We start from the raw sequence: 10,346 nt of genomic DNA on the forward strand, positions 1-10,346 counted from the left end.
TGATCACCCTCGGAGATAGGAGAGACATGAGAATAACGGTGTGCATGGCTTTGGGATCATTATAGCTTTGCTACAGCTGAGAGAGAAGAAACTTTTAATCACGGGAAGTCAAGAGTTGAAGCCCTAGCTGCTATTATTATTATTATTATTGTTATTATTATCAGTGTTATTACTACGTTAAGCCAGCCCAGCTGTCCCGCTCCCGCCCTGTCCCTTTAAACCCGCCCGGACACGCTTCCCCCTCTCCCCGCCCACTTCCCCTCCCTCGGCGTGTGACGCCATCAGTGCGCGCCGCGCTGCGCCCCTTCCCGCCCGCGCTGCGTAGATCGCGCGCGACGGGGCCGGAGCGGCGGCTGTGGCGGGCGCCGAGGATGTGAGTGGGGCCGGGGCGGGGGCTGCGGCCGCGGGGGATCGGCGTCCATCCGGCCCGGCCGCGGCGCGGAGCGGCCCCGCCGCCGCGCGGGGGTATCGAGGGGAGAGCGCCGGGGCTGCTGAGGAGGAGGAGATGGCGGGGCAAGGGTCAGGGATGGGGCCGCGGCGCTGCGGCCTACCGCGCCCGGGGGCGGGGAGGGAGGGAGGCCGGGCCGGGGAGGGGCCGGGCGGGGCCGGGCCGGGGCCTGGAGGGGAACCCTGGACCGAGGGTCTCGGCGCTTCCCGCGGACAGGGCGGCGGGAGGAGCGCTGTGCGGGCCCGGGGGCGGGCGGGCCGGCGGCGCCGGGCGTGGCAGAGGTGGCGCGGGCCCCGGGGTGAGGGCTCTGCTCTGATCCGACTCTGTGCTTGGTCTGTGCTTTTCTCTCTCTGTTCCTCAGCCCACGCCTTGGCTTCGCTGGTAGTATGGCAACACGTACGGTGCGCTCACCAGCGACAAGCTCTCGGTCCGCCCAGCGCCCTAACGTACCCCATGGCCTGCGAACCGGGATGCAGAGCTGCCCCCGCGCTCCTCTGGCCCTGTTCGCCGCACTTAGCTTGGGCGAGCGGCCGTAACTCTGCGAAGAACGGCAGAGCATTCAACCCTCTCCTCACACGAGGAAATGATTTTTGCAAAATGGGGATCTGAAGCGAACTGCCATTAAAGGACTTGCCTATAGTTGTGCAGGAAGTCTGAGGGAGAGCTGAGTTTGCTTCCTTTGATGCAGAATTGCAGCTCTCAAAGGGTGCAAATCAGCTGCTTAAAGCAGAGGCGTGTGTGTCTGTAAAATGAATGTTTGGGCTGTGTAGATTGCTCTTAGACTTTCTGGTTTGGGGTGGGTGCTGTGGAAAGATTGACTTGTTAGGGATTTAGAGTTTTCTTGATTGCAGGAAAGAAGCATATTGCTTAGAAATGCTTTGTTATACACCCTTGTGTGAAGACCGTAATTTTATTCTTTCCACATCTTCTGGGGAATGTCTGAATACATACAGTTGAAAGTGCCCACAGGCTGGGTCTCTAGGCTGAGGTTTCCAACCGAAGTAAGCTATGCAAGTGGCATTCTTGAGAAAGATACAGATATTTTAACGGAGAGAAAACAGTGGTTAGTTTGGAGGCTACTTAAATGCTGCTTGTGCCATTGTACGGAAACTTGGCGAATGCATGAATATCTTGTAGCCAACTGGTATAGTAAGTGCCTGTCCTGATGAGCGGTTCTGGAGTGGTACCTGTTAAACTGAAGTATGCCCTGCTACTCCAGCAGCAGGCTGCGTAACAATGAAGCATGTGCTGGTCTTCACCTGGACTCTGTCTGGTCCCGTCTTCCAGTGGGGTAAAACCAGAGCCAGCTATCAGATGATAGCAGACAGTTGTGCACGGCTGAGCTGATAGCATCATCACTGTGATAGTCCACAGATGCAGGATAAGTTGGTGTTTAGGAGGAAATAACACAAACCTGACTATGGTATATTTAGGAGAAGGAAGGTGGGAAAGGAAAATGTCTAGTTTTTTGGTCTTGTGAGTCCATAAGTAGTCCTGTTCTGCCAAACTAGTCAGTTGGTCTCATGCAGTGGCTTTCAAGTTTTGAACTGCAGCCCCCTCACAGTTGACACTAGAGGCGTGGAGCTGGGTAGAAATCCATACAGCTGAATGATATACACAGGTTTGCTTTTCTTAGTGACCTTGAAGCACTTATGGATCAGTCCACAGATTGCCTGCTTACCACCACTGGTGTTAGAGAAGACATTTTCTCTCCCAGCAGACCCTGCTAGTGTCACGTTTGTGTTATGGGTTTCCTGTTCTCCATGCAAAAAGCATGGGTGTTTCTTGGCTTCTGGGTCTGCAGAGAGCTGGGTTTGCAAATGTTCATTTGTGTTGCTTTTTGGAGTTGTTGTATTAGGGAAAACCGTGAAGCTGAAAATCAGGAATTTGAGTTCAGCTGTTCAGAAGTAATCTCTTCCCAAATGTAAATTTCATTTTGATTTAGTCAATAAAATAATTGCTTACCAGAATCTGACACCAGAAGCACAGAAGCAACAAGACTGTTGCTAGAGAGGTGGTTTTTTTTCTCATTAACTAATTTTGCCCTGTGATGAATGTGGAGATAGAGATGTTTCCAACATCATGCAGTACTGTGAATATTCAGTGCCACTTCACATAAGCTAGTGGTTCAGACATGCTTGTGCTCACTCCATTTCCTGAATGTTTCATTCATAGAGAGATGATAGGTGTTACAGCAAATCAAATCTGCCTCACTCTTGTAGTGATTATTGAAACACATGTTGGAAGCAGCTTTGTAATGTGGATGTTAATCCATGTGAAATAGTCAAAATGCAACATTGTGTTTAGACATTGCAGAATATGTGATGGATGCAGCCCTCTCATGGGCAACATCTGGAATTCAGCTAATGGCCAGTATTTCAGTGTTAAATTTATCTCCTTTTGAATCTAGAGTAAAGAGGGAACTAATTTGGGCTAGATGAGGTCAGAATCCAGTTTAGACTTTCTGCTAAGAAGTTGAAGTAGAATCTGCTGTTGCAGCAGTGCAGCAAACTGGGCCCTTTAATCTGGTCTTTTCAAGACGAACAGAGCTTTGGAAGCAGCTTGTTGAGGCTGAAAGCAACCATAATTCAGTGTGGGGTTTTGTTCTCAACAACCCTTTCTTCCTGACAAATAGATGTTCTGTGGCACAAATTGGAGAAAACCAGTGCTTGCTCCTCTGGAGACAAGGCTTGTCAGGAGGCATGAGCAGCACGGGCATCTTGCAGAGAAAATGGACGTCCTCTGTCTGCTTGAATAACTAAGATCTTTTGTACTTCTGTGGATGTCAAAATGATGCTTTAAACACGGACACAGACTTTTACATGAGGCACATAGTGCCAGTGCAGGCTGGCACCGAGGCTGGCTGTGTGCAGCCATCTAACAGTGTGTATGGCTGAATTTCTGTGTACAAGTCACTTGATGCCCAGTTTGCTGCCATTGTTGCAAAGCGGATTTGTTGTTCTATGCCTGTCTGTTAATTTCTTGTTTCTAAACCCTTTTATCTTGTCACTAGGCTGTTCTTTGGAGTTTATTGCACTCGATTAGGTATCGGTTCTGAGAATCGAGGAGTTAGAAGTGAGATTTGAGATAAGTGAGGCCCATTTGGTGCTGCTTTGGACGCCTCCGAAGGGAAAATGGAGTTATCAGGATTGAAAAAGAAGAGTTTGCTAGGACTCAAAGAAAATAATAAAAAATCCAACACTAGGTAATCATTCTGTCCGAATTTTTTAGGCTTAACAAACTGGGGGTATTACAGGGTAGTAGGGCTCTCCCAGTGAGGGTGAGGAATTGGAAATGTCCCTCTTTCTGTGTGAATTTCTCTATGTGAGAATTTATGTATGCTATAACTGTCTTCTTCAAAACTGCTCTGTAATGTAAAATACTTTCCTTTTCCTAAAAAGTCCAAACTTGCCTAGTGCTTTAACTCTGCAGTTATGGTGATCTTGAGTTACATTTGAATTTCCATGTTTTGTGTCGCTGTTCTGTTCTTTGTTGGGGTGTGGGTTTTCTGTTGTGTGTGTTTTTCTCTATTAAACAATGTCTCATGCAATTTGTTCTTGAAGGGCTCCCTCACCAACCAAGCGCAAGGATAGGTCCGAAGAGAAATCAAAGGACCGGTCCAAGGACAAAGCATCCACTAAGGAATCGGGTGAAAAGGATCGTGGTCGAGATAAGACACGCAAAAGACGCAGTGCTTCCAGTGGGAGCAGCAGTACCAGGTAGTTACTTTTACAGGTAGTAACAAACTACAGTGTTTACAGAAACCACCAGCTTGATTTCTGGTACATTTTGTTCCCCGTGCCATGGACTTGTGGAAAGCTTGCACTGTGTTAGTCACATTTAAGTTAGACAAAACTGCAAAGAGTTTATTTTTTTTAGGTGTGAATTTCCTTTGCCTGTCTAGTTAGATATGGATCACCAGTTTTCATTGTTCTAGCAGTTACTCTCTCTGGAATTATTCGAAGTTTTCAGTCATTCTTTTTCTGGGCACTCCACTCATTTTTATTCTGCCCCCCGCATCCTCCCGACAGGTCCCGTTCCAGCTCTACTTCCAGTTCAGGGTCCAGTTCCAGCACTGGTTCTAGCAGTGGCTCCAGCTCCTCTTCTGCCTCAAGCCGCTCTGGGAGCTCCAGCACCTCACGCAGTTCCAGTTCCAGCAGCTCCTCTGGATCTCCAAGTCCCTCTCGACGGAGACATGACAACAGGAGACGCTCCCGCTCCAAGTGAGTTTTGTTTGCCTTCTAGGAATTACCAGATGGCAACTTAATTTCTGTGTAAAATACAAGATCATGGTTGGAGTAGATTTTTTTTTCTGCGGACCATTTTCTTTTTCTGTAACTTAGAGATTTCAATTTTGTTAGAATGAGTGTGCTCCTTTTGCTTACAATCAAAACTGCCCTGTAAAAAGGGAGATTGAAAACCTAGTTTTAAAGAGTGTTTTTATTTACATACTGTATTTTGTAGAGTCAGTTTTAATATTTCCCCAATAGTATGGGCATATATGAGCACTAGATGAGAGTAGAGCTCTTTGGTTCCTGTAAATTACAGCCAAGACTAACAGAAAAAATCAGGGCTGAAAATGGTGTAAATGTATATTCTTATGTATTAAAAACAAAAAAACAAAACAAAACCCAAAACGGCATGCAGGGGGCAAAGAAAGCATTTTTCTGTAAAGGTAGGAATCAAACTATGTTGGTGTCCATCCAATTCTTCCTTTGGATAATTCCGTAGGTAAGGTGCTGAAGGCTGATAAAATCTACTGAAGTATTATAAACCAGTGTGTTGGGGTTTTTTAATATGTCCCTCAATTTATGGACAATAAGATTAAGAAGAAGCATAAATATCAATTTTCTGCATACTGAATTTTTTACAGATTAAAATTATATTCCACATTAAAAAAAAAAAAATAAAAACCAGAAAACAAACCAAAACACACAAAAACCCCTACAAATAAATTGTGATATGCAGCTACTTAATTTTTTTTTTTTTTTTTTAAACCATGATATTTCTGGACGTCTGTAGTGAACAGAAGATATAGAAATACGAATCATTGGATTTGTTAATTGGCCTGGTTATAGTATGCTTTGGTGTTTATGTCCTCATTTTACCACTTTAATTGTTGAGGCAATGAATATGTTTTAACAACTGGGAAATTCTTTAGCTGTGTCCAAGAACTTTATAGAAATGTTTGGTAAATTCTGTGTTTGTTACCCCAGTTGCAGTAACGTTGAACATTCACAGGAAAAGGCTCTCATTCCAGAAGGTTCTAAAGCAAAAGCAGACAAGGCAAATGCAAGTCCTGAGGTGTTTCTAAGTGGAACACTCCACCACCACCACACCAGCATGCCCTAACCTATAACTTCTTCAGAAAAAAAGATGTCCTTTCAAGAAAAATGTTACTCTTTCATCATGTGGTAATGACTGGCTTCTTGGTTTCGTCTTGTGTGCTCCCTGCAAACTGTAAACATTTTCTGTTGTCAAAATGAGGTCCAAGCCACCCAAGAGAGATGAAAAGGAGAGGAAGAGGCGGAGCCCGTCACCCAGACCTACAAAAGTGCATGTTGGAAGGCTCACTAGAAATGTGACCAAGGTAAGGGTGTGCTCCCCTGGAATATCAAGGTTGTGTATCTTGAGTGAGGACATGTTGGTGGCTCTTTTAAAGTTGTCAAAACTTGTGTTTTGCTAGAGTGCTGCCAAAGTATTACGGTTCAAAATTTGTGCTTTGTGTCCAAATTGATTAGTAAGGAAAATTTTGGTACAATTTTCGTGTCAAATACAGTGCAGGCTTTTGAGACTGTATAGTGCTTTAGAGGTCTTTCTGCTTTGTCATTATTCCAGACTCAGTGTCCCGCCTTACTAGGAAGAAAACTCTACAGGCTGGAACAATAGCTGAAATGACCTTAGAGGCATTAAGGATATCTGGAGGTTCTTGATAAAGGATCTGAAGAGAGCTGGACTGGCTTGAGTTATCTTTGCTAGACTGTAGTTTAAAGGTCTTCAGAGGTGAAAGGTTTAGGGTGCTGAAAAAAAGTTTTTAAAAAGATATTAACAGCTGTGCCTTAAGAGTTTTCAGCTGAGGGTATAAGGTCCCTTTTCAGCTCTCCAAGAGGATTTTCACACTAGTTGTGTTTTTGTAGCCATGCAGCAGTAATGCGGCTAGAACTGAAGGTTTGGAACAATCTGAGGAGGAACTGAATAGACAACAAAATAGTGGTAATCCTTTCCACATCTGGCCAAGGAAATATGTCTCTTCCTGATGGTGACATTGATTTAAAGCTGATCTAGTGCTGTGGATTTACTGCTCTGTGCCAGCCAGGCCTGGTCAGTAAGTGTGGTCCATGTCCTTAAGACTTACTCTTTCTCTGCAGGATCACATCATGGAAATTTTTTCCACTTACGGAAAGATTAAAATGATTGACATGCCAGTTGACAGGCTAAATCCACACCTCTCTAAAGGTTATGCTTATGTGGAGTTTGAGAACCCAGATGATGCTGAGAAAGCCCTGAAACACATGGATGGAGGTAGGTATCAAATGCTGCAAGGAGGCTGGGTGCTTTTAAAAATCTTTGCAGCAGATGAGTTTGATTTAAAAGTGAGTTAGAGGTGATGGGGAAGCCTTTAGGGAACTGATCAGCAATACTATCTGTTTTCAGCCAAACTGACTTTGGCTTTTGTGTGGTTCAGGTCCAAAACATCACAGAACTATTAAAAATCATGTGGTTTTTTCCAAAGCAAACAAATACACAATTCTTTAAGTTTCTGTGAAAATCTTTCCTGGTTAACATTGTAATTGCACTTTGATGGGATATTAAATTAAGAAGTCTTGTATGTATGTGGACCTTGTCAAAATAGCCCCTGGGCGGGTGGTGTAAATAGGACTGTAAGCTGCATCATGCTTCAGTTCATTGTGACAAAGCTATGAGTTGCAGTAACATGATGTGTAGATGTTAGTGTTTGAAAATACTTACTTACTTCCTGTTTCTGTGATATCCTAAAAAGGCCAGATTGATGGTCAGGAGATCACTGCTACAGCTGTGCTGGCACCACGACCTCGGCCACCTCCCAGACGCTTTAGCCCACCCAGGAGGATGCTACCGCCACCGCCGATGTGGCGCAGGTCACCCCCTCGTATGAGGAGAAGGTGAGAGCTGTGACAATTTGTATTTCCTTCTCAGTGTAATAGCATGTTATCACTGAAAGACTCAGCATAGGGACAGTTTATTCCGGTTGGACTTGACTCCTCCCTCCAAATGACAGTAACACCTTTTGGGCATCAGTTGAGCTTGGATTGTGCTTCTTAACTCCTTAGCACCAGGGTGACCGGCTCTGGTCTGCACCCTGGATGGCATCTGTGGGAAGTGCCAGTTGCTTTCCAGCCTGATCCCTGGAGTCCCTTCTGCATAAACGCTTCGAGGTGAAGTGGGAATGGACTTCTGGCTGGCAGAATGCTTTTGGCAGCCTGCTCCAGCCGCTTGCTTTTTTGAAGCCCTCGCACCTCCCTCCCTTACTTGTGTAAATGGGCACACGACCAAAAAACAGTCCTGTATCAGGTGAGCAGAGGTCACTGACCCCAAGATGTGACCTGACAGGCACATGCCCATTGTGTGACTTGGGGCTGCCTGAATGTGCTCAGATAATCTTTTGGAGTCTTCCTCATTATCTAGGTGGGGTCCTGTGTCTTGGAAATCTGCTTAGACTCTTGTCACTAGTAAAAGTGGCTCCTGTTTGAACCACTTGATTGCTGAACAGCGTATGAACTCCAGGTTTAAAAACGAGAACTGGTTAACGTGGCACAAGATCCACTGGCCGTTGGTCCTTCTTTAAACATGCCTTTCACTGAGGTCTGGCAAATGCTACATTTGGCAGTTCCCTCCCTGTTGTTTGTTTTCTTCCCTAGTCTAACTTTTGCTATGCTGTTCAGGCTCTGTTAATATTCTGTGCCTGGAACTTTGGTGTCATACTGGAGGCTGTACAGATTGATTGTAGTGCTGAAGAGCTTGAAGCTTAACAATTTCTTTAGTTAGACTTCCTCTAAGAAATGTCTCTGTGGTTTGAAAGGGTTTATATTGCTGTATTTCAGGAGTCAAAGCTGACCTTTCAGGTGAAGGAGGGTCTGATGTAGAATGAACTCAAGCTTGTTTTGCTTGAGGAAGAAGACAAGATTCTTGTCTGTTCTTGGGATATTAGTCATTCTTCCAACTTTCCGTTGCTCTTGTCTCCTGATGCAAGCTTTCTCCTCCGTCAGGTCTCGATCTCCGAGGCGCAGATCCCCTGTTCGCCGGCGGTCGAGATCCAGATCTCCTGGACGAAGGCGCCATCGCAGCCGCTCCAGCTCAAACTCCTCACGATAAAGCAAAAAGACTGGACAGCTTTTTATTTTTTAACTTAAATCCCATCAGACTAAATATTGTACCTTTTTTCATAATGGGTCTGGGTGAGGAGGAGTGAGAGAGAGAGAGAGAGAGAAAGAATCCTGGCAGTGAAGGCAACCTAAGAGGAGAGAGCAACAGTTCCTGGCCAGTAGATAGTCTTTGCTGTGGGGCTTCAAGTTTCCTGGCATTGAATTGAAAATATTTTAAAATGGCTTTGATTTTAGAGACTGCAAAAACATCTTTTCCAGTTAAATAGAAGGAAAGATGTTACAGTCTCTCTTTCTCCCGTTAGCAGGCTGCCGCTTGGTGATTTCTAAACGCTTAGCACGCTGTACAGATGAGCATGTAAATCGAACTATTTCAGAAACCCTGTATTGTAAGACAGGGAGACATTTAACTTGATCTTTAGGTGCCAGCACAGGATTTTTCAGAGCAGCTGAAGTCCAGATCTGCCCAAGACTTAAATACCGAGTTGTCGCTTTATTGCAGTTCCCAAACAGATAATCACTTTCTGCAGCGTAAGCTCATTCTGCAGGTTAAGCTCTTCTGTAATGCATATACCAGGCGATCACCACAGAAACAACATTCCAGCGCAGTGAATGTGATACTTTAGAAAAGAAGCTGGAAGTCTTAACAACTGGTTTGTAGCTGCCCCTGTAAATGATTTCACCTTTTCTTAATGGGTTTTGGTAAAAACTTCCTACACAACCTCCCAGTGAAACGCTGTAAGTGCTTCTGCTTTTGCAAATCTCAAATTAGCGACTGAGCATCAACCCCCTGGAAACTGCAAGGCAGAGAGGGAGACTCCAGACCGTGATGCTGGCTGGAGTAACTGGGGTTCACTTAGGGAAAGGCAAAGAATTTACCACCTGTTGTACAGTCAATACTATAAAGATTTTTTTGTTTTGTTTTGTATAACTTTGTAGCCTTTTGGGCCATGTTGTGTTTGTACTTGTGTAGGATGAGCGACTATTGAATAAAGCAGTAGGGTTGAGAATAACTGGCTGCCTCGCTCCCTTGCTCTGCGCAGAAGCAGTGAGGTGGCAGCTGCCTTTTCTGGGTGCTTTTACGATAAAACCAGCACTGCCCCATCCCGCGGTGGGGGCGGCAGAGCCAGAGCCACCACGGGACTCACCCTGTGTCACAGAATGCCATGTTAATACTGTTTTGATTTAGCAGCAATTTAGGATTTATTAAGGTAGGTCACAAGTTCCATGTATTACTTCTAATAACACTAAATCCTGGTTAGCAAAATGATTTAAAGCAATTCAGTGGATTTGTTGTGATTGTAACAGTGACTTAATTGCAGATTTGATGATGTCAAGGGTCACACTGTACTTGCAAAAGAGGGGTTAAATCACATATAGACACACATAGGTATATGATTAAAAACCTACATACAGATTTGTAAACACACAAATACTTGTGTGCATTACTTCATGAATATTTGAATAGATTTGCACACACTAACCTATAGCTTTGTGTGTATGTATGTACCTATGGCCAGAATTTCCCTCTCGAGTTA

At 44.8% G+C, this 10,346-nt stretch overlaps 1 protein-coding gene across 2 annotated transcripts; it reads left to right on the forward strand.

Annotated features, from left to right (window-relative positions):
• Positions 1-285: 285 nt before the first annotated feature.
• On the forward strand, positions 286-9,821 carry RNPS1 (RNA binding protein with serine rich domain 1). Of its 2 annotated transcripts, XM_065850711.2 has the most exons (8): positions 286-373; positions 3,462-3,653; positions 4,012-4,167; positions 4,480-4,671; positions 5,936-6,038; positions 6,817-6,970; positions 7,449-7,590; positions 8,695-9,821. In XM_065850711.2, exons 2-8 carry the CDS (start codon positions 3,583-3,585, stop codon positions 8,798-8,800), a joined length of 924 nt encoding a protein of 307 aa, XP_065706783.1. In that variant the 5' UTR covers positions 286-373; positions 3,462-3,582; the 3' UTR covers positions 8,801-9,821. The 2 variants fall into 2 exon arrangements, with proteins under 2 accessions (XP_065706783.1, XP_065706784.1); XM_065850712.2 differs by lacking the exon at positions 3,462-3,653.
• The last annotated feature ends 525 nt before the right edge of the window (positions 9,822-10,346 follow it).

This window comes from Patagioenas fasciata, chromosome 15, assembly GCF_037038585.1.
Source record: "Patagioenas fasciata isolate bPatFas1 chromosome 15, bPatFas1.hap1, whole genome shotgun sequence".
NCBI lineage: Eukaryota > Metazoa > Chordata > Aves > Columbiformes > Columbidae > Patagioenas > Patagioenas fasciata.